Source organism: Sturnus vulgaris, chromosome 3, assembly GCF_052056855.1.
Source record: "Sturnus vulgaris isolate bStuVul1 chromosome 3, bStuVul1.hap1, whole genome shotgun sequence".
Lineage (NCBI taxonomy): Eukaryota > Metazoa > Chordata > Aves > Passeriformes > Sturnidae > Sturnus > Sturnus vulgaris.
This window is the reverse complement of record NC_142245.1, coordinates 85,643,416-85,667,610: the sequence shown is the minus strand read 5'-3', so window position 1 is coordinate 85,667,610 and position 24,195 is coordinate 85,643,416. Positions and strand designations below refer to the sequence as shown.

The following is a 24,195-nucleotide window of genomic DNA, read 5'->3' as shown; positions in this document are numbered from 1 at the left end:
TGGTATTTTTAACAAGCTGCATTATTTATGCTATGGGTAACTCTTCAGAGCAGTTTCTTTTTCTGTCACATGTAACCTGTATAAGTGTATTTGCCTTCTTTATGTAGCAGGAGGATGACATCAATACCTTGTCCTTGTCTGTATTGTTTTTAAGGAAAAATAATGTAATTTTGGTATCAAATGTTTGTTACAACCATTTTCATCATCCATCCTGCATTCATTTCTTGTCACACCTGACAGTTTCCCATGAGCAACTGAGAAACTTCTGCATAAATTACCATCAGCTTGGTTGCTGCTATCATGCTGGTCCATGCAAAATTTTCCTCTGCTCACCCTGAAGAGCACAGAGCCTTTGTATTTGAGGATATGAGGAAATGTTACTGTTGCTGTCACTGTCATGGTCACTGTGAAAGTATGGGTGTGATTTGACCAGTTCAACAATTCTTGAATTAATACTTGGGATAAGTGTGGATTACTGTCTCTGTTCTTTGTGTACACACACTACATAAGATTCAGGTATTGTTCCCTAGATAGCTTGACTATGCAAAATATATAACGTAAAGTAGTGTTTCTATACTTGACTTCTGAGTTTACAGGATAATCCTATGTGCAGTTTTCTAGGGAGAGGAGAAATACTCTAGAAATATATTTTAAATTTAAATTAATATTTCATTTTTTAAACTTGTGTGTATTTTAGTACAATTGCCTAAAGATTGGAGAGAAGTTTAGGATTTCTTTGGTTTAAGTGTTTAATATATGTAAACGTCTCTTACTTCTGATAGAGATGACAGGATTTTTATAACACAAGCTTATTTGGAAAATGAAATATCTTTTTGCAAATACAGCTTAGATTTAGTTATCCTGGGAAAGGGAATACATCCAGCTTTTGTAATATATCTTCTTTCTCTAACAAAAGACCTAGACATTTTCTGCAGCAATCCTGGTTTATGAATCTCCATTGAAATCCTGAGGGAGTCCCCCTTTTGATTCAAAGTTTTTACCCAGTCCTTGTCCTGAGATCAGAGAGATCCTCCTGTTTCTTTATAATTTTATTACAGAACTCTGAAACACTTTTTTGGTGGGTAAGGTACTCCAGCATCACAACATATCAAAACCTGCAGAATACTGGAGTCCTACTTTGTTAAAAGGTTGATAAACCCCAGTAGATAGTTTCATGCATGTTGTCAGATTTTAGGGGCCATTAGGGTACATTGGTAAACTCTTACACATTTTGGGAAAAAAATGTAAATGCATCTTTGATGTTTGTGGTCAGGGTTCAAACTTGCAGCTAAAGAGGTTTTTAAAGGTCACTGAATACATGATCAAGCCTAATGCAGACTGTACACAGGGGACACTTTTAAAAGAGGGACTGTTTGTAATTTGGTGAAAGACCAGAAGGAACTAGAAGAATTATACAAATTACATAAAATATGAAAAAAAACCCCACAGTTAAAACCCTGTAGTGAGATCCATAAAAAGTGTGATTTATTTAATTTATTAAATTTCTCCAATTGACAATTGGGTGACAAAATCATACTCTTTTCCTGCATGAAAATATTTCTTATATAGCCTGTTTTTTTAGCTGAACAAAATCACATGTTACAGTAACTTTAATGCCAGACAAATTCAAAGAAGAAAAATTATTATTTTAATACCTAAGCAAGACTTTGTGAAGTGATTAAAGGATGATTTAAGGGATGACTTTCTATATCATTAAGGGATTTTCTGTCAAAGGATTCTTGTAATCTCATTTAAATGTCTAGAAATGAGCAAGTGAAGTCTGCGCTGATTTCCTTAGGCTCTTCAGGGAAGATAACAGGTACCTTTTGAAAGCTGTTATCTTACTGGCCTTCATTGTTTTAGCATGGAAGTCAAAATGTATGACAAGGCAAAGAGTGTGCTACATAGAAAAAGACACAGCAGTCTTGAAATATTGAAAATGTACTAACATTCTACTGATTTTTTTTGGATCCTGTTTAAAAATACTGAGAGAAATTTTACCGCTTAGTCATAGTATTTGGAAAAAATATTCTGCAAATTATGCAACACCCAATATTCAGTACAATATACTCTAAATCCTAGTCGTTTTTTAAGTAGGTGGCTTTGGCCAAGTTCAGTAGAACATCTTTGTGTTTAACTGAAACAAGAGTCAGAAAGATGCTTTACATATGAGCAGCCCTGTGTGAGTCTGTGCTGTTCTATGCAAGCATGGTTTCTCTATTTTTTAGATGAGGTAAATCTGCACTGTTTAGATTCCTTTGAAATACTTTTTAATACATACAAAATACCCAGAATATTCCCCAATTAAGAAAACTTCTCCACATCTTCCAGTACATCAAGAAGTCTCATTTTTTCAGTCTCTGTACATGTAGACATTTAAAGGTAATGCTAGTAGTTTATTCTGCATGATACATCGGGGTGTACCTCAGCTGAATGATGACCTGATAGTTGTGTAATCGTTTGGATACGTGCTCCTGGAAGACTAGCCATCTGAATTCTTTCTAAACCCAGACCTTTATTCTCTAATTGCCTTTTGTTACCCTCTTGCCAGTAGGTTATAGGTCTAGTACTAGAGAAAGTAAATCCACAACGCTAACTGTGCCAGAACAGCAAAGAACAACAACACATCATCGTTCACGTTCTGTGTCTCCTCACCGTGGTGACGATCAGGGCAGGCCCCGTTCACGTTTACCAAATGTGCCATTACAGAGGTAGGCATCACAAGTGAAACTCCACGTGCTTTCACGTTTCTGTAATGTGTCATTATTAACTTGTCTCTTGTTCAGGAATTTTTCACTATTTTAAAGCTTGTTTTTTGTATCTGGATTTATTAGTGCAGTATTTGAACTTGATATATGTTTTTATTAGTCACTCAAGAGCACTCATGGAATGAATCATAACTTTGTAAGATTTACCTTTTTACTCATATTTTTTCTGTGATTCATCATCTGTGTATCATGACTAATACATAGGTTTGGAAATTTTGTTTTTCAATCAGTGGCCAAATCTTCTATGAAGCCACTTAAGTATATTTGTGGGATAATAGTGGCATGTATAAAGTGCATAATTTTTAATGGCATTCTTTCAGAAATCGTGTATTAATAATTTATGATTAAAAAACTTCCTTCAACCAACTTGTACTGTGATACATTGTTATTCATGAGAAAACAAGATTATCATACATATTTCTGCTTTTCAGGAGTTTAGATGAAATTCATCAAATGAGAAGATCACGTTCTCCAACTAGACACCATGATGCCTCCAGAACTCCAGTTGATTACAGATCCAGAGAGATGGATAGTCAGTATTTATCTGATCAAGAAAGGTACATTGTCAGCCTGAACATGGAAAAAAGTTTAGAAACATCTTTGTCAGTTTGTCTGATTTTCAAGTTTTCATTAGAAATGTGACTGATAGCAATGGGAAAGGGAGAGAATTCATCATAACTGATAGATCTAGTGCCACTGTTAAATTATCTACACTTTTTTTTTCTTGTTAACACCGTGCACTAGGTTGACAGTAATTGGAGGTATCTAGATAAATGAATCTTGTCTGTTTGTCCTAGATATCCTACTGCTTTTTCCTGAATAAAGCTGAGAGATTTTTGCTAGAAAGCCATACATCTTCATGTATGCCCTAGCTCTTCTTGTAATGTACCAGTTGTGCTAGCCAGCGAAATACCAGACATGAATTCCTCCTAGCTGGGAGGTGGATGCATGCTGGTTTGGATTTGTATGCCTATACATTTTGGACATCTATGGGTGCAGTCTCCCAGAATCTTATGTAACATTCTGGTGAACTTTGTACATTACCCAGGCATAGCAAGGATAGTTTCAGTACTAGTTGTAGTGTGCAAAAATTTCCAGTCTTAGATGTGTCACATACACATCTCTCCCTGGAATACATTCAGTGGCTACACTCAAAGAACATGTGGCCTCTTAGTAGGCACAGTTTTCAGGTGCCTAGGAATGATATTCTGATAAAATGGAAGAAATTAGAATTTCTGTTAGTTTATAGCTGCAAAAAAAAGGTTAGAAAGGTATTTCAGCTCAGCAGTTGAGAAAAATAATGATGATAGTCGCATAGATTATCATTCTTTATGGGATGTTGTTTACTTTAAAAAAATCATATAGCTAGACTATAATATGTAATATATAGCTAGACTATAATAGCAAACTTACCACTCAGATATGATCAAGTGGCATAGTAATGTCTTAGATTTTTTTCTTGACAGTAAGTAGATACTTATAGAACTAAGTATAACAAAATTTTCCCTATAATCTGGTAAATTCAATGTGAAACATCCATTTCTTAGTGATGTGGAAAAGTAAACATTAAATCATAAAAACCTCTGGAAATCTTTGGCCAGTTTTGAAGCAACATAAAGACTGAGTAAAAGATTGTTCTTGCAGTTAAGCTAGTTCAGTTTTGTATATGATCTTGCCTGTTTTACTTTTGTGGTATGGTAACGTAGGTGTAGGAATTCATGAGTTATCTGGTACATTTAAAAACTCAAATTTATAGGCAAGAAGTGTGTACAGAATTGACTAAGTTGGATTTTTGTAGTGAATTTTCTTTCAGAGGTGAATTAAAATTGTTTCTCAATATAGTAGTCAGATTTATAATTAGGCTAATTAAGTAATGCCCACTTGTTGCAAATTTTTTCCGTTATTATGTATTTTGGGCAGTGATATATTCAAAAGATGCCTGAAGATATTTGTTTAATTGGTTTCTTATTCGTCAGATTTGAAGAACAAAAGGCTTTAAAAAGTAGCTTTTGTCAGCATAAATACAGACAGTTAACTGTCTAGAAATTTCTCTTTTAGTAAAGCCTCAGACCTAGACATAACTGGTGATAAATGCATGGATTATGGTTGGAGAGGAGCTGGGTTTACACTGAGCCTTTCCTGGGGATGAGCAGTGGGCTGCTGGATTTGTTCAGAATGTTTTCAGTGTTCACAAACTTTTTTTGCAAGTTTAAAGATCAGACATGAAGGATGTACGTGGCTTATTTGCAGGATTTATAGATGGGTCCATGTACCTGTCCTGGAATGTCTTGGAATAATAATCTTGTCTGCAGTGGTCTCCTTTTCCCCATTTTCCTTTTCATCTTTTCCCCTAGATTTCATCAGTTGTGAAGGCTGTTTAATTCTGGCAGGTTTTGCCAGCTTTCAGTACAAAAGAATAGCATCATAAGAAAAATCCAAACCAGATTTTCTTGAGAAAGATCCTCTGTCACATCCAAGAATTAAAAAACCCAACTTCGTGAAATATTATGCATTAGTATCAAGAGTAGTGTAGATATTATGTGTAGTGCATTTACTGAATCCTTCATCTAAACAAGTACATTCACACAGATATGTGATATAAACTTGGCTTGAAAGCTGAGGAATTATCCAATAATTGCAGGCCAGAAATTAGAGCTGCTGATTAGTTCCAATAATTTTCTCAGTGATCTGTTACTGGTTCAAAATTAATATTAAATAATAATATAGGTCTTTGTGAAAATAGTTACTACCACTCTTACAGAAGCATCTCTTGCAAGAAATTTGCAGTGGAACTTATTTGTCCACTTCAACAGTTTTATATATATTTATATACATAAATATACACATGTATGAATATATATAAACTGTTAGGAAAAGCTTTTTATTAATAAATCATTGTCCAATTTTCAAGAGCATGGCGCTTTTCTTTTTTTTGTGTTTCTTTTATTCCTAAGTAAAATCTGTTAATTATGAGTATAGAAAACATTTATTTGACAATAATAATCTTTAAATGTCTCCCAAACTAGACTGGGTTTATCAGTGAACTGCTTATTCTCACAGTATTGGTAATCTTCTTGAGGGTTCTTTTTTTTTTTTTCCTTAACTAGAAGATTTCATGGTGGATTTGCTATTTTATATCACTTTTCAGGATGACTTTTTAATTAGTGTTTGCTTTGGGCCAATTACAATAGATACTCTTTGGCTTAGGAAAAGTAAATATTAACAAAGTACCCTATGATTTAATGTGGACTTTGCATCTACGTTGCAACTTTAAAGAAAACAGTAACTTTTCTCCTAAAATCCCTAGTTGTTTGTAGTTAGGAAAACTGCATATTAATTATATCAGTCTTCTGAGGTTATGAATAGAAATTTGGCTTAGAAAGATAATTTAAAAATTCAGTTCAACTCTAGTGCATATTATTGCATCAAGCTAATGGCTCCAGATGTAGTTAAATCTTACATGACTCACAAGCCATTATTTCAAGCTGCCCAGTTTAGAATTTTAGATAAATAATGCTATAGTGTATCAATGAAATGGATCATTTTATAATGACATTGAACAACTGCTGCTTTATCTGTTTTGTAATGTTTTCTCTCTTTTTTTTTTTGCCATAGTGCTTCATGGGATTCCCTGCTTCTTTTAAAATTAGCATGTTTCCATGAAGCTTATGTTTAATTTCATATTTACAATGATAGGAGTTTTGGAGCTTGGTCTTTCTGATTGTGTTGAAGTGCATTAAACTACAGGCTTAATTCAAGGGGTATTTCATACCATAGTCATATTTACCATAGGCATAAATAGGCATTAATTTTACCATCTTGCTGGCTATAATATGTGTTTGGTTACAGTATAAGAAAAATAGAATAGATGGCTGATTTTCCTCAATTTGGAAGAATAAGAAACAAAAAGTTTGATGGCTGATCAGCTTTCTTGTTAGTTTCTTTAGGATTATCATTACAAAATACCTTTAAGAGCTATGAGTCAGAATTTATGTTTGGCCAAACACAATATTTCAAATGAACATATATTTTTGATTTTCCCTAAAGGGTGACTAGTTATTCTTCCCATAAACCAAGCTGCACTAAATCATGATCAAGTTTTCACTGCTTTTACGTGTATGATTTTGCAGCTTATGAAGCCACAAAACCCAACACAAAACAAACAACAGGCATCTTTCTTTTATTCCTAAAGCAGTTCTCCGTTAATTAGCTCATGAGACTACTAGAGGTTACTAGAAAATTGTAGCCATTTCATGTATTTGCTTTATCATGAAGAGCTCTGAAAAAGTAATTCTGAATTTTAAAGAAAAATATCACAGAAGGAGGTGCCACACTAAAATGAATTTGTTGAAACTGTAGCTATTACATGCATTTTTTGGCTCATATTTTTTGAGACATGCAGTCTTATCAGATTATCTGGGTGAATGCTTCTCATTTCTTTTTATGTTTTCATTTGCTTATCATTGGCATAACCCATGTCATCTAATGCTTCATAACTATATCTGTTTCACTCACCACCCATCCTGTCTGTGCAGTGAGCTTCTTATGCTGCCCAGAGCAAAGCGAGGAAGAAGTGCAGAGTGCCTACATACCATCAGGTAAATACAGGAATGTGGGAATCATGAACACATCTGGTCAGCTGTCCATACTTTGTGTGCCCAACGTTTTTTCCATGGTGGTATTTAGTCCTGGTAAATAAAGAACTTCCAAGTACATTGTGATCCAGATGTCAGTTTTCTTTTTTGTTTGTCTTAATTCATATTCAGATGTGCGTATCTGTTTTTGCACCTCAGCAGTAAGGATTAAAGGAGTTGAAGAAACTTTGGTTTTGCAGTTGTATTTTGTGGTAGATTTTCTGTCTAGTCACAAAAGTCCTGATCTCCCAATGCATGACAGCTTTGTAATAATTTCAAACTTCGTTTTTTTAGTTGGTTTTGTTTTCTTTTATTGGCATTTTTATGTTTATATAACAGCCACGCACAATTAAACAATCTTTGCTTGTTGTGACACCTAATCTCATGCTGATTTAGTCACTTGCAGAGGAATAAATACTGGTTTACAAGGACTTACTGGAAGTCCCAGATTTGAGGGGTTTTGTATTACTTGTTTTTGCATCTAAAAATTATTCTATAAATTGGATCCACATGTAAACTTGTAGTTTGGGCCCACCTTAATCTTCATTAATCTCTTGTTCCAAAGCTTGGAGCTCCCTGTCTTACTATTTTCCAGTGTTGTGAAACTAAACAGGACTGAAATATCTTTATCTAAAAAATCAAAGTCTGCTCCCTCACCTTTTTTTTCACCATGTCTATTAACCTTGTTAAAAATCCATGACATTGTGTGGAACCTCTTTTCATTTACAATAAGTAAAAATGTTGGTTGAAGTTAAAGAAGTTAATCATTCTACTAATTCAACCCGGTAGTTATCTTTTGTCTTTTCAGGATCTGGGTGTTGATGAGAGTTTTGTGTCAATGCTAAATGTTTAAAATCATCAAATGTTAAACCATGTTGTCTAGTGCCATTATTCATTTAATTTATGTAGGATTTTCTCTTACAAAGCAGTTTATTTTTTTAAATGCTTGGCTTGCTTTAATCTTCATCATCAAATTTGAAGCAGTATGGAAGATGCTGTGAGAGGGTTCTGTTGTAAAGCAGAATAGTATAAAACTAAAATAATAAATATGTATGTTTTCAAAAAAAATCTCTATCAGTGAAGCTGTTAAATTAGTTTTTTTATTATCAGTAGAAAAAATTTCATTCTCATACTTTAGCTGAAGATGCTTTTTCCTCAAGATTTTAGGTTTTAGGGTTTAATAATTTAACTTCATGTTATTTTATGTCTGTTTATTGTCAGATAATAGTAATTTTTCCTGCCTCCTTACTGTGTCCTTTTTGCTCTATCTTCTGTAGCTTCACCCTCTTCCTGCCCCCAGCCCTGTGCTTTCTCCTATTCCTCTTAAAGATTATAATTGTCATTATAATTTTTCAATTACATTCCTTAAAGTCTCGATTAATGAAGTAAGTACAGCATTGTAAACTTTTGGTGCACTTTGTCCAGCCATTAGGTTTCAAAAAGTGTTACAAATCTGCCAAACCAGTCTGGTCACAGCAAAAAGCTGTGCAAGGACAGCAGTAGAGTTAGGTAATAGCTACACTGAATTCAGAGCCCACAGCTCTTCCTTGCCTTTTTCCTTATTCCATTTTTTGTTATTGTATTTTTGTGATCAAAAAACCCCCAAAATTCACCCTTTAAAAGTAATAGTAGTGGTATAGTATAAAACAGGATAGTACTTATAATAATGTATTGAAGGTGAATATAAAAGCAATAGATGACAATAGATTCATTTGTTTAAATTTAACTCTGAGGCTTATACAACCCAATTCCAAATAATACCCCAAAACTGGCAATATACATTCTTGAAAGGATAATTTTGGAAACAATTTCAGCAAAAATTTGTTATATGCCTTCTTTTGTCCTTTCTTATTTCTAGTGACCTGACATTTATTCATGTTAGAATTTTTATAAGGCTTTATCCTTGTTTCTAGGCAGCTCACTGAACAATGGTTTAATTAGTCCTTGGGACAGCTTCAGCTTAAAATGGGAAAGAAATGGTAATGCTTTCATATTCAATGAAAGAAATTAGGTAGTCCAAGCTACAAAGTTAAGATATATGGTGAGCTTAATGCACCAGTTTGGAAAACTAGTCCTAGCTATCCATCCTATTGCTCTGTATGCAATTATTAACTAATAGAAGAAATGGTGGGAAGGTGAGTACCACCTGCTATAGATCATGGGTTGTCACATTCCGTGTTTTAAATCACCCCTGCTTTAATTGGTAATATCTGCTCATATACCAGGATTGGCCTGATGACAGCCATTCCTTTATTCCTCCTTTGTGATGTTGCAGTGACCTCTGATACAGAAGTCACCTGTGGTGTCCACTAAACCCGCACAAGCAGGGTCGAAGCTCCTCTGTTAAATCCCTCAGGGTTTTACAAACACTGATACATCCAGGCAGAGAGTTGATTCATCTGTCTGTGACACAGCCAGGTTTCTAATGTTGATCCTGCTGTGCTTTGGTCCGAGGCTTAACAGGAATCAAAAGGTCCTATCAGGACAGGCTGTTCTTGATGCTGCAAAAATCCTCAAGCCTGCTGGTTTTTCTAGTAGTTCCATAGCTGTGCCCTAGTAGGGTATGTGGAAAATGGTTACAATGTTGTTACTAACACTTAGCCATTAAATGGCCGTAATTCCCATTTGACAGCACTGCCTGCCTTTAAATTTGTCCCTTGTTCATTGGGTAGATCTGGCTGATAAAATAAACATTTCCTTCTCTAAAATCTATGATGTTATTAGACAGTTGTCATGTAGCACCTCAGTGCTGCTGTGGTGGCTCATGCAGTACCTCTCCTAAGTTTTTAAATTACCTTATAATTAGTTACTTTTAATTCCTGGTACATTTTAAAGCTGATACACCACTTTCAAAAGACCCACATTCAAAAAAGCCAGATGCTAATACATTTGTAGTTAATATTTTTTGTATTATATATCCCTATTTTTGCAAGATTTTCATGCTTAGCTGCTTAGATTAAAATCTCTGCAGGTCTAAGTAAGGCGTCTCCAAGAGAAATAAAAGGTAAATTTAATATCAACCTAAAGCAGTCTGTATATTTTAATTAAAAGTATCTAGAAATGGAATATATATTACTTCAATTTCAAGAAAACATCTGAGCTGTACTATTATTTGCATAAGTTCATGCACTTCATTAAGAAAAGGGTTAATACAAAATTTTTCCCCCAGATAACTGTCACAGTACTAGAGAAAAACATATATGAGACATCTACTCCTACAGCTATACAACATAATAGAATATTATGCATTAATTTTATGTTCTGCCTTTACCTGTCTTTTTATTTCTGGCATGTTTTTTGTGTTGTCCTGTCTTTTCTGACCCACCACATTCAAGAAGTTCTGTTAGGCACTATAAAACATTACCACCCAAGATGCCTTTACTAGAAAATGGTACTCATTGGAATCTGTACAGGTAAGCAGTGTTTAGAGTCCCCTTTAAGTAGTTAGCTTCTTTTTTAAAAAGTAAATAGACTTCCCTTGTTAAAGAAGAAAAATAACAAAATGTTTCATACATTTTTATGACGGAGAGATAAGGGATAAAATCCTAAAATAACTTCATCTAATTGTTTAAATTAATAGCTGCCTTACAAAAAAACCCTAAACCAAACTACTTCGTATTAGTTGGAGTTGTCTTCACTGTTAAAATTATATGTTGCATGTATTTCTTTATTACATTCTTTTGTTTATGTATGAGATTTCTGTTATATGTTAAATTTATTTTCATTTTGTTTAAATAATTTTAATTTACAAAGCTCAACTCTTCCTGCATGTGCTAAGACCAAATCCGTGATTAGACAGGATATTTCACTCCTTCATGATTGCCTTAATTCACGAATATCGAAATTTGGAGATGATCTACTGGTTAGGTAAGACACTGAGGATTAATCTCCCCATTTGTTTGGTATCTAATATGGATTTTGCAGAATAAATGAGCTTCACTGTAAAGGGATTTCACATGACATATAGTGGATCACATTCTTTTATGTTGGCTTATGACTTACTGCTGTTATAAGTATATAACTTTATTGTTTGGTATTTCTCATTCCACTTTTCTTACAAGTGGATGCTGTTCTGTCTCATTCAGTTTTAAACATTTCAATGATATTTGCAAAAAATTTCTAGCAGCCTTTTATTTGCTTTTATTTTCTAAACAAATCTTGACACTATCATCCAGTCAACTCTTTTATGTTTTCCTTAATTAAATCATTGTGATTCTACATTTTCTGTAAAGAGAGCATTATTTTATGAGTTAATATCTAACATTGTATTCCTTTCTTTGTTTTCTTTTTCTTTCTCTTCTACCATTGGATGCAATGCACTGGCACTAGTGAACTGCAGCCCTCCCTTGACAGGGCTAGGAGTGCTAGTACCAACTGCTTGAGACCAGATACTAGTTTGCATTCACCAGAACGAGAAAGGTATAAAATAAAAACTTATGAATTTCTTGTCATCTGTGCTGGTGATCTTTATAAGTTTTGTTTTTCTTCATGAGTATTCTACATTCTTGTACATTCTTGTCTGCTTTGGTATTTGTAGACATTTTTGCTCCTATATTCATGTATGTCATGTAAATTGTGTCTTGGAGTTTATAACTGCTTCTGGCTACTTCCTTTGTTTTAGTTCAAGCTAATGTTCATTGTTTACAAAAGTCCTCAGTATGCTGATAATAGCATTGCAGTGTTAACTATTTTGAAACTACCACTTGGTTGTGAATCTTCATCATCATTTGCTAAAAAAGCATTACATCTGTTTCTTGCTTGTTCTGTGGACTGCTAATAAAGCGGTGGCATAAATTAGAAAGTACAACAAAACTCTCACATTTCAAACCAGAGCTGTATCAATACTGATATATGTTTTACAAAACAGTCAAACATCATTGCTTTCTTTAATCTGCTGCATCTGCTTTTGCAAGGCAGATAACTGCATTAAGGTTGTTTTGCTCTGATAATATATTAAGGTTCACATAAGTCTTAAGACATGTTTACAATTTAAATGAAATATTATTGTGTCACATACATTGTGCAGGCATGTTATGGATGCTTTCTGTACTTTTACAATTGCAATAGCTTGATTCAAAATTTTAGTTGAATCAAATACTACTGTTGTAAAAAGGATGATTCCACAAGAGACCTTTTCATCACTAGCCATGTTTTTGCCTAACAATTGTACCACTTTAGAGAGAGATTTTAGGCTCACTAAGGGCAATAAGGGCTCCCTTTGAGTGGGAATAGGGCAGAATTACTATTTTGTCTGTGCAGTACATATTTAACTAGTATGGAAGTTGATAGTGCTTTTTCAGTCGATATGCAGTGTGGTGGTAGTAACAGTTGTGTTATTTTCCGTATTGTGGGACAGGATATGTGAAGAAAGGCACTAAGAATGCACTTTCCTCTTTGCCATAGGGTGTCACCTGAGTTTTTTGTTGATAATTTCCCTTTCCTTTCTCCCCAATTCCTGCTGCTTCTTGGTTGGAACTGTGCTCTTCTTAAGTTACGCTCTTGTTGCAGAGAAGTGAGTAATGTTCTGTTGAGGCATCCCTGATGGATCTACAATAGTTTATTCCTTTATAAGTCTGATCTCAAGACATTACAGATGATAAGAACATGGTTATTAAAAAAGAAAAAAATCAGCTGACATAGAGCCACTCAGAATGAAATACAGATATTTTTCTAGGTATGTTTTAAAAATACTGTAACATCAACCGAGTGTGTACATATCTACAGCTGCCTTCATCTACAAGCAGTTAATTAATTAATATAATTGCATATAAACGTGAGCAGTGTGTTCTGTACTTACTTCAAGATGCCACCCATCAAATTAATATTCAATGAAACACTAACTGGTAGTTATAAACTATCTAGTAAAAATTTTGTACTCAAAACTACATCTGTCCTGAAGTGAAGTAATTCTATTATGTCTTTAGAATTCTTGTCCAGCAACCTCTGTCCACTGGGCACTGTGCAGAATCTGCATCATTTTGAAAGAGCTCCTCATAGAGGAAAGTGTTTAGTCTGTATTAATGGCCTCTTGCTACTAAACATGTGGTTTTGACAAATCATCAGAGGGTGTAATCCAGAAAAATTGTTCATCACTGTGAAAGTTTTGCTTAGCTTTAGAAGTCCTAAATAGGAGGTTTTGACTTGGGATCCTTCATAGAGCAGGAAAGCTCATGTTAAGGGAATTCGTATTCAATTTTTTTCTTGATAGTTTCATTGAAAAGAATAAGATACGTGTGGTCTTGGCAGAGGATTTTCTTACTTTCTTGTGACATAGAAGATTTTCCTATGCAGCCTAAATTTTGGAGGAGGTTGTTATATTTAATATATAAACCCTGCCAAATTAATCTTTTTGTTTTGGGAAACATAAATTTTATATGATTTAATTCCCCTCTGTTGAATGTGGAATCTGCTTACACTTGAACATGAAGTTAGTCATCAGTTGCATGTGATGATAGAGGAGTCCTTAGTCTGAAGAACAGAGAATTAAGTTCAGGGTCTGTAGAAACCATTTTGGTTCTGTGCTGGACAAGATGAAAACAAAAGATTTAAAATACAGTAAGACAAGTTCACCTTAAGTGGTAGGAAATCTCTTTTGAAAGTAATTACAATGAGACACCAAACACAGTAAAAATTACAGTGTAATAGACAATAAGGAAAATGTTGTGTTCGTTACTGGAGATTTATAGGAGATGAGACACTTGTCAGGTCTAGAATTGGTCCATTAAAGAGAAACACTCTAAGGTTTTGTTAAGTCCAATCTACAGCACTTTGTCAGTATATTTGAGAGACTTATGTTGAAGATGTTGTTAGTTGTTTTCATGGTTGTTTCTTCTTCCTTCTCTCCTCCCTGAATGACAGCATTGTATATTTTGTTTAAAAGTCTAGACTTTTATGCCTCTAAATACAGACTTCTAAATGCAGCTTTGTATATTTTCTTCAACAAAATTAGGAAGGTACTTACCTATGGAAAATTACTTATACTTATTCCCCGTAACCTTTTGACTCAGAGGATATGAATTAGATTATATTTGAGAACAAGAGCTAAAATAAACAGCTGCTTAACAAAATGGTAGTGTTATAACAGATGGACAGTAGAGCCCTGTCTCTGTCACTGATTTGCTGGAAACAGTTTTGATCCTTGAACTTTATACAATGCCATTCATGTCATTTGGAATGGTCAGAGTAGTTACTGGTTTTTAAGACACTGCTTTGCCAGTAAAAGTTATTCTATTGACTCACTTGTACCAGCAGAAAACTGCTTTCAGCTGTATATATGAATTTGTGATATGAAAGTCTAGTTAGTTTCAGTATAGCAGAGTCAAAACAACAATGGGGACAGAATTCCTTTTCTCCTCCTGTAAGTACCACCATTTGACCAATTAATGTCCATATAACTTGACTGGCAAACTGACCTTGCCTTGACACAGGCCTGCTAAAATTTTTTGTTAAATGGACTGATTTTACAGAGTTTAATCCTTCATATACTTCTCTTTTGTGCAGTATACTCAAAGACATTCAAAAATATCAATCCCCTACTAATACCTCTATGCAGTTGCACCATGCCTGCATTTTTTTTCTTTTCCCACCATCTACCATCTATTTATTCCAAGCTGTTTTGCTAATTTCTTTTTTTTTCGAAATGATTCTGTGGTTCAAATTCCTTTGATGATCTGTGAGACATCTTTAAGTTTATAATTTGTCCTCTATAACCATTGAAATTGTTTTTCCTGGGAGTACTTCATTATGCTTTGGGTTTTTTAAATTGTTATCCTTTTCACTATTTCTCAAAATTTCTGCTTTTTTCCTAGTAAATTGGGTGTTATTTCTTTAGAATGGAGAAATTTCTTTTCAACACCCAGTCTTTGCTCAGGAAAACACCTAGACATGAGGTTCAAGGGCAGACTCTGAACTGATTTAGGAATGGTTTCTCATCGCAATAGCATGTTCCCCAGATTGATTTAAGATTGCCAGTGATGGTTAATAATATGTAGTGTGGCTATTATTTACCCTCTAAATTTTTGCTGTTGCAAGCAGTTGTAGGTGTTGGCAGTTAGCACAAGAACAGTTGCACTGATTGGTACTTCTGGAATGCTTTTGGCCTGAGACATCTCTTAGTGGAGATCTGAGCAAATAAAAATGAGGAGCACAGCCCAGGGATTAGGTCATGTACAGGGGTCAGCAAACCTGCAAAATACAGCCCCACAGCTGTGTTAGAATTGTTCTGAGGTGCTTCACTGCAGTGGGAGTCAAAACAAAAGATTTGCCATCAGCTGGTCACTACTATCTAAACAAGAGACAAAACTCAACAGTTGCGTGTTACCTAATCATAAACAGATACCAGGGAGGTTGATCCAATTAGAGCTTGTCCTGATTTCATGTTGATTTTTATATTGCATGCCCGTAACAGTTATGTCAAATCCCCCCATTTCCATTTAAAATAATGTGCAGTGAAATAACTGTTTGCATTAGGTCTGTGACATACTGTCTTTCTGGTTCTTTCCAGCCAGGTAGAGACATTTGGCAGTTACATGTTGGTGTTGTACTGTGGCTCACAGTCATTCAGCATTCAGTGAAAGGGAGCATGTTCTGAAAATTTGTACTGAATTACCTGGTTAATTCTATCCAATGCTCTTTAATATCTGTAGTGGATATCAGCATATTAAGGGCTTTGACTGAGTGCACTGATGCATTAACATTTTCTTTAACTCTTTCTTTAGAGAGAAAAAGAAACTACCTACTAACAACATATTTGCTCTTAAAACATCTGAAAGGCCTACCTAACTGTTCAAATAATGCTCATGTCCCTGAAACCTTTGTTATTTGCATGTTCCATAAATCAAACCCTTTTCTTTATGACATGGACTGGAAAAATGCCTCAGAAAGGGAAATATTAGATACTTGTGCTGAGTTTTTACAAACATTTTGCTCTTTGTCAATAAATCCATTTGTTTTGGTATTGTAAATTGTTATGCATACACTTGTTGCATTACAAACACATGACACCCCCAAAAAATAAGCAACATCAGTCTAGTTAGTATATATAGATATAATTATATACATATATATATATTACTTATATAATAATTATAGTATATATAAGTCTAAATTGAATGAGCTTTTTCAAGCAAAAAACCCACGTAATACAACAGTTTTCATTCTCAATTCAGGTCCTTTTTGTTGACTTTATTTGTGCAACATAATGTACTGGCATGTACTGCAGGGATAAAGAGAAATGAACGGAAGAGGAAGCTGGCTGCACACACTTTCACTCTATATTTTCAAATGACAAAAAAATGACCCCAGTACTTGTGCACAAATGTGTGTATCTTAGTTTTAGTGAAATAATTTACCTTCATTCTTTCACTGCATTCCAGAAAACACTTACTTTATGCCCTGGGACTTTTACTATAAATAATAGCCCTACATTTTTACTGAGGTTGTATTTTTTCATGTAAATAGCTAGGAGAGATGGGATTAACAAAATACCAAGATAATGAATATTGTATGGTCTTTAAAAGTCTTCTAATTTGGAATTGCAGCTTCCTACACAAATGACAGGTTTTTAGGTAGTCAAGCATTTGAGACTGTTTGAAAACTTAATGGTACACCATATAGAAGATTTATGTTCGTCTAAATTCTGCATCTTTGGGCACACCTTCTCTTCATTTCAGATGTGATGTTTCTGCATTAAGCAGCCCTAAATAAAGTATAATTGGGTGTTGGAAAGCTGTTAGAAAAAAAAAAAATAAATTACACACTTCCATTACTTTTTGGGGTATTTTTCCAGTCCCAAATTCCACATATTTAATTTTACCACAAACTAAATATTGTATCTTTTTCCTGTTTTATTGAACGGGCAAACAGGGGTAGATGGTCCCCCTCCCTAGAGAGGAGACGACCTACTAGTCCCAGGATTCATATCCAGCATGCATCTCCGGAGGATGACAGGTACTAGTCAACTCCTCCCAGTTCAAAAATGGCTTTTACTGCATCTTGCACTCTCAGAGGAGTACTCTGAAATTTAGAACTGTTCATATATGTGGAGACTTACAACCTCCAGAAGCCCAAAATAAAACAGCAGTTTAGATATCATCTCTGCATTTTGTTGAACAGTTATAAAGCACAGAAGAATGAACATCTTTTGAAGTTTTGTGTTTGTCTGAATAGTCTCAAGACACAAAATATGATGTCTGATAAAACAGAACATTATCTGTGTTAATGTTCTTTAGTCTGTTTTTACCTGCTTCTGTAAATGGTCCTGGTGCTTTCACTGTGGTGCTTTATAACGTGATAAATACTTGTTGTAGAGTGTATTCTTGTGTACATGTTTGTTTTCATTGGTTTTGGTTTTCCTTTGTTCAACAAACTGTTCCCAATGGGAAAAAAACCCCACAGGCTGATATGTTGGAGGTCTTGGTAACACTTTCTAGTTGATGTATGTAAAAATTGGCACTGTTTGTAAATTCTGTCCAAATCAGGATGGCCTCCGTGGAGCAGGTTTTCCTAATAAGGTAGGTTTTGATTAAGAACATCAGGGCTCTAAATAAATTTTTATGCTGAATATCGCCTATGATTAATAGAAGTTTTTTACTTCTCATGAGTGTTTTAATCACATGAGTTTTGGTATCCCATTGCTTTGACAGCAGTAACTTTTTAAATTTTTTATTTCCAGATAGATCTGGCTTTATTTCAAGCAGACTTTGCAATTTATATTTAAATGCAAATTCAAAATGTTTCTTTCAGTATTTTGTATTGCAGTAAGTGACAGGATACAGACTGATGTAAATAGAGGTTAATGTAAATAATCTGTACACGAACTTACAAAATTGCACTTGAAACTGTAAGACTGACACACCGGTGTCAGTGGTGCCAGTCCTGACCTTCTGCTGAAGTCTACCCACAGTACTGATATTTATACTGTGATTTATCTTGTTTGCTTATACTGGAAATATTCCACTTATACCAAGTGGGAAGTGTGTAACTGTGGGTAATATTTCTTATTTTTTAACTTGGAGTTAAACAGCATTTTAAATTACAAAATTAAATTAGTGAAACATCATTTCAAAGCTGCCCTCCCTAACAGATACTGCATTTCCAGAAATTTTGCCAACACATCCCTTTGATGGGACAACTATTAAGAGTTTACAAATATTCTTTATGTCTTTCAGGTATTTTGGTTCTCATTTTTTGATTCAATGGAAGCCTTTGGCTTTCAGAGTATCTGAAAAATCAGATACTGAATTTGAATCAGATACAGAATCTGAAAAATCGGAGTATCTTGAAAAATCACTGAAATTAGATACTACCATTCTCAATGCCAAATAGAAGCCTTTTTACATCAGCTGAAATTTTGTGGAGAATGACTGAAATCATCTAACACCCACCAGCAAACATTTTGTAGTGAAGCATCTGTAGGATATAGAATCTTTTATGGAAAAGTTTTTGAGATGGATAAACAGCAGTCTAATTTTCTATGTGAAATTGGTGCCTTCTTGCATTTTTAAGTCTTGCATGCAATCTGATCACCAAAACCCAGTGATGAGAAGTCAGGCACTGATGAGCACAGAAGGAATTTAAGCTAATCTCAATGCTGATGAGTGTTTGCACCCTACCACTTCCAGGATTTTCTCTGACATTAAGAGAAATTCTGAGAACATTGAGTTTTTTGCATTGCATATCTGTAGAGAGAACATCAGTGAGGGTATTAAAGGTGCTTTACCTTTGTTCTTTACTCTAGAAGCTTACATTTGTTCTGATTTATTCACTTGTTTTTTGCAGTGGGCCAGTGCTAGTCAGTTTAATAATTAAAATTTTTTTTAGATATGCTTGTATCACAGCTGAAGTAGTGGCTGTTGGGGATCAGCAGGGATAACAAACTAATTGCTTATCACAACTTGTAAATAATATTTCACAGATTAATTGACTTTGACAGACTTCATCTTAGTCATCATTGGAGTGCATTACAGATTTATATTACAAATGAGTCCAATTTGCATATAGAATGCAATCAAGATCAGTTTGTGAATACATTTCTTTAATCCATGACTTATGCATTCTTTCTAATTTTGATAAATTATTTTTTGCAACATTGTATTTATTTCTAAGGGTTATTTACGTAAATTTTGATAAAAGTTTTGGGAAGATTGTTCTTCTGGAATTTGTTCACTTGCCATATCAGGAAGAAGTGACTCCTTGATATGTTGATGAGACGAAGACATGAGTTATGTATTCTTTCAGTGCTAATTTGCAAATGTTTGGTTAGTATCATGTATTTCTAGAAGATATTTTAAAGGATAGCTTTTCTATTGAATTTGATAGCGTAATTCCTTGAAAGTTTTGTTGGTTTTTTTTCTATTTGAAATTAGAAAGTCTAAATCTGTAGTGTCTACAATGTAGACAGATGGGTATCTGGAGAACTGTGAAATTGTAAGTGATGATAAAAACAAGGTGAATGAAAGATGAGCATTTAATGGGAGGTGAAAATTTTTTTCAGAGTAGTATTCTGGAAAAATCTGCATATAATATCAGCATATAACCAAGACTGGATAAAATAAGCCTTTAAAAAAAAGGGATTCACATATATTTTCATTTAAGAGAAGTAGCTTTTGTCTGTCATGCATGCATGTGTAAGAATGATTGTCCCAGAGTCACCTGAAGCCAACTGCAGAGCAAGTGCCCTCCTGGTACTTGCAGGTGCCATGCAGATCCAGCCTTTAAAAAAACTTCAGTAAAAGTCAGGAAGTACTGAACAGGACATTCTTGGTGGCTTCAAGGCTACATAAAGTAACACTCACTGCAAACCACTGAGGGCTCTTGTACAAGACAGAAATAAATCATTTAAAAACACTGGACACTGAATTGTATAAAAATGTTATGTTTTCATCTCAGAAGCAGTAATTTTTAATTTCAGTAGGAATATTGTCAAGTTTCTGTGTGTAGATTTGTTAACACAAATCTGTTAAATATACTGAGGCACATAGAAATTTGGAACATGAGCTGTAAATAGCTTGTCTGTATATAAAAAATAAGTAGTGCTTGTCTATATATGATATATATTGTTCAATGATTTGGTGTGACAGTTGGAAGGTCTTTGATCTTTGAGAGAAATTTTAGCCTTTCCTGACCCTAATGGAGGCATAGATGCAAATATATTACAAAACTTAGATTATGATTGTACTACGAATTTTGCTGAATTTTCTCATTAAAATCTAAATTTGATATTTGAAAAAGAAAATATTCCATTCATAGATCTTATAATGTATTTCATTAAAAACTAATAATAAACCAACAGGGTAATAATATTTTTGCAAATTGAAAGCTGTGAACACATTCTGTGGCTTCAGCAGAAATTAAAATACCATAGAAATTCAGAAATATTCCTATATACTTTTTATAAAAAAAAAAGTTGAGTCATTCTACTTTGCTCTCAAATTATTGCTAATTGTTATTGTAGCAGACTATGTAGCAATAGAATATGAAGGTTTCATCAAAATACATGAAATTAGGAAATTTACTTGCATTTTCAGGAGAATTTCACAATATAATGACAAAATATGCATCTTCTTAAGCAAAGAGTTTTTTTATATGTTTTTATATTCTCAAGAAGTTAAGTAACAGTGCTGCCATTCAGCATGTAGGGTATAATGGTTTCTAAAAATACTGGTGTGGCTTTCATTCTATACTTCATTACATCTTAGACTGTTGATCTTACATCTAAAATTTTATAGTGTTTGGTATAGGAAAATGAGAAATACAGCTTTTCTCAATAGATAGTGACTTAATGCTTTTTGTTTATATATTTGATTGCATGTCTCCACCTTCACTGCATGTGACCATCTCTCTGTTTCTGCTCATTCCGTCCAAATTCACATCCATGTTTCCAAATATTGTGAAGAACAAGGACGCTGGAGTCTTGCATTCCAAAACAGGACAGTGTAGACCATCTAAGTGCTAAACCTGGAGCAGCACAGAGGTATCCTTATTTACTGAAATCATAGACCAAAGTAACCGAGGTATTGGTTATAGTATATTCTTCATATGCTCTGCATTCTTTCACACATTTTTTTTTGTTTTTTCCCCCTGGTTTTATGTACAAGTACATATATGCATGTATCATTCATGGATAGTATTTTTTTTTCTCCTATGAGGTTCGTTTAGGAAGTAAATCAGAGCATGTTGAGCTAATTGGAAATGTATACAGCATCATCTTAGCCCGAGGGAGGAAACAAAAAGAAAACTGATTTAAATAATTTTTAGTACGTGCTGCTCTCAAGGACAGCCCAGAGAGCAGAGAAATAGGTGTGCTCAGCTCATTAGTGCTGTGTATTCCTGTGTTGTCACAGCAAGGCACGTCCTGCTCTTAGCTTTTCCACCTCACTGAAACTACTCACTATGTGCTCGCTTTCTCCACTCTATGCCAGGTCACAATCTAGGCAAGCAGTATAAGGAGTAAGAGGAAAATGAAAATAAGCCCCAAGCAGAACCAACTAAACAGAAAATGAAGAGTGTGGCATAATTTGAATGGTGATGCTGCTGCATACAGTGGGTCTAGCCATCACTTTTAAAAACTTTGCTAAACTGTAGGTTTTAAACAAAGCTGCAGCATTTAATATGTGCTTTTTCCTCTGTATCCGCTTTATATTTGTCCTGGTAAAGGAAAAAATTGAAAAGCAATGAAAATATACTAAAAATAAATCTGAAAAAAGTAGATTGAGGAAAAAAGGGATTTCAGTTTTTAATCTGACATACTTTCTATTTGTGAGAAAATACATTTTTTAAAATCCAGAAAGCATCAGGTAATGGCCTCTGCTCTTGCAGAAAGCATTTTGTATTCTGCTGCAGCGTTTTCTTTTTTGTGGACTCCACTGCATCATAATAAAATGCTCATCAAATATTACAGTGGGTAAAAATAATTAAAATCCACTATGATTATGTTCTTTGGGCAGAACTTGCTGTCACAGCTGTTTAGATCTCTTCCAGTTCAGTCACTGGATTGCTCTTTATGACCACAAAGGTTTAAAAGGAAAACATGCTATTTTAAATATTATTTCTGTCTCTGTTTTTCCCACAGTAATTTATATAGTCTAAAACATTACATTGATTGTATCATTGCAAGATCTTGCATGCATTAAAAATTGTCAGCATTTCTGGTCTAGGAATGAATAATCATCACTCCCTGGTTTTACCACTCCTGAAACACTGTATGCACTTTTTCTTCTGAAAAAAAAATACATATTGATGATTTTCTGCTATTTAAAGTAGTAAATCCTAGTTTGTAAATGCTAGCATTACTATGGATAGTACAGAATACAAGACTTGCAGAGATTTACATGTCTTTATTATCCTGGGTAATAATGGTGAAACAAGGCTTTACCTTTCTTCTTATATGGACGGACTCCTAATACTCTTCATTGTTCTTATTTAATATCAAAGTGAGTGCTTAGATTGTTCTGAGGTAACTAGTGCCTGATTTTCCAAATGTCAGATGAATTCTGTAAAATATTTGTGTAGGAAAGGAGTGAAGGAGTGAAATAATTTCTAACTTACTTATATTGACTAGGAAGAATATAGAATTGGTTCAATCTGTTTCCAAAACCTTTAAAATTGAATGGAATGAGATTTTTGAAGAAACAAGTTTTTATTAATATAATGAGCCTTTTAAAAATCTGATATGATGAAGTATTTGTTTTGCTTTTGAAATTTAGATTTAAAAGCAATTTTAAATCTATTTAAACCTTCAAGTGTAAATCTATTTAAACCTTCTGTTTTTTCTACAAGTTTTTTTTTTCCTGCTGTCTACTCTGAACTTGTTTCTCATGCTGTTAAGAGATGACTTATAGGTCTATGAGGAGTCATTGTTTCTAGTCAAATGTAGGCTGTGAAGTGGAAACTAGTTGCAGGCTCAGTCAGGATTAATGGTTTTTTCCCTGTTTTGGTACCTCATAAACTGCACACTATGAACCTCAATCAAACCTAATTAATGCAATGTCTGTTAAACCTCGACTTCACCAACCTGTTTATGATGATAGTTGTCACTTTCTCATCTGTCAACCGTTTCTTTTATTACCTTTACAATACATAAATAAATAATCTTCATATTTCTGTATTCTTTTTCTTCTTTGTTTATTTCTTTTCTGACATGTCATTTCACAGGCAGTCCAGAAAAGTGGAAAGATATAGCAGCCAAAAACAAACTAGGAAAGGCCCTGCAGCTGAAACAGAAAGGTAGGAGTGTTGAATGATGTGTAAGCATCTCTTATTATCAGTCTGATTCCAGATTTTGGAATATACCTCTATTATGACTTTTTAGAACATCTGTGACGGTACCAAAAGCTATAATTTACAGTATTCTATACGGTTGCCATAATTTACAGTATTCTATATTTTATATCTGTATTATTAGCACTTTGTTGCATACATATGGAATTTTTCTGGCATTCTCCATGATTGCAGATAAGCTCAATGGAAAAGACTAGAAGTGCTCTTCTGCACTTTAACACTGACTCTTTTTCAAAAAAATCCTTATTTTGCATTAAGTTTGAGGATGAAAAACCACAATGTATTATATAAATAGATAGCTATAACAGATAAATAATTCAAAATGTCTCTGATCAAATGAATTTCACTTTAAAATATAAAAAAATTAAGTTACACATTTAAATCTATGCATAAAATTCATATAAAGACTGGAACTTTTTAAATTATTTTTTTAATTTGTATTGTCATTATATCTTTTAACTTTGATGTTACTGTAGTATGGGGTTGCATGTTCGAATTTTTAAGAAAAAGCGAAA

General features: G+C 33.9%; 1 protein-coding gene across 48 annotated transcripts in view; it reads left to right on the top strand.

The window, feature by feature from the left end:
* Positions 1 to 24,195, top strand: part of RIMS1 (regulating synaptic membrane exocytosis 1) — a 311,085-nt gene that overhangs the window by 194,394 nt on the left and 92,496 nt on the right. For 9 of the 48 annotated variants that reach the window (XM_088162183.1, XM_088162157.1, XM_088162158.1 and 6 more), the window contains 9 exons: positions 2,552 to 2,711; positions 3,200 to 3,325; positions 7,304 to 7,366; positions 10,738 to 10,815; positions 11,156 to 11,269; positions 11,732 to 11,821; positions 17,267 to 17,350; positions 21,297 to 21,374; positions 23,555 to 23,626. In XM_088162183.1, coding sequence (XP_088018309.1) covers positions 2,552 to 2,711; positions 3,200 to 3,325; positions 7,304 to 7,366; positions 10,738 to 10,815; positions 11,156 to 11,269; positions 11,732 to 11,821; positions 17,267 to 17,350; positions 21,297 to 21,374; positions 23,555 to 23,626 — 865 coding nt within the window. The remainder of the gene's footprint in view (positions 1 to 2,551; positions 2,712 to 3,199; positions 3,326 to 7,303; positions 7,367 to 10,737; positions 10,816 to 11,155; positions 11,270 to 11,731; positions 11,822 to 17,266; positions 17,351 to 21,296; positions 21,375 to 23,554; positions 23,627 to 24,195) is intronic. The other 39 variants (XM_088162192.1, XM_088162197.1, XM_088162175.1 and 36 more) reach the window with 22 other exon arrangements.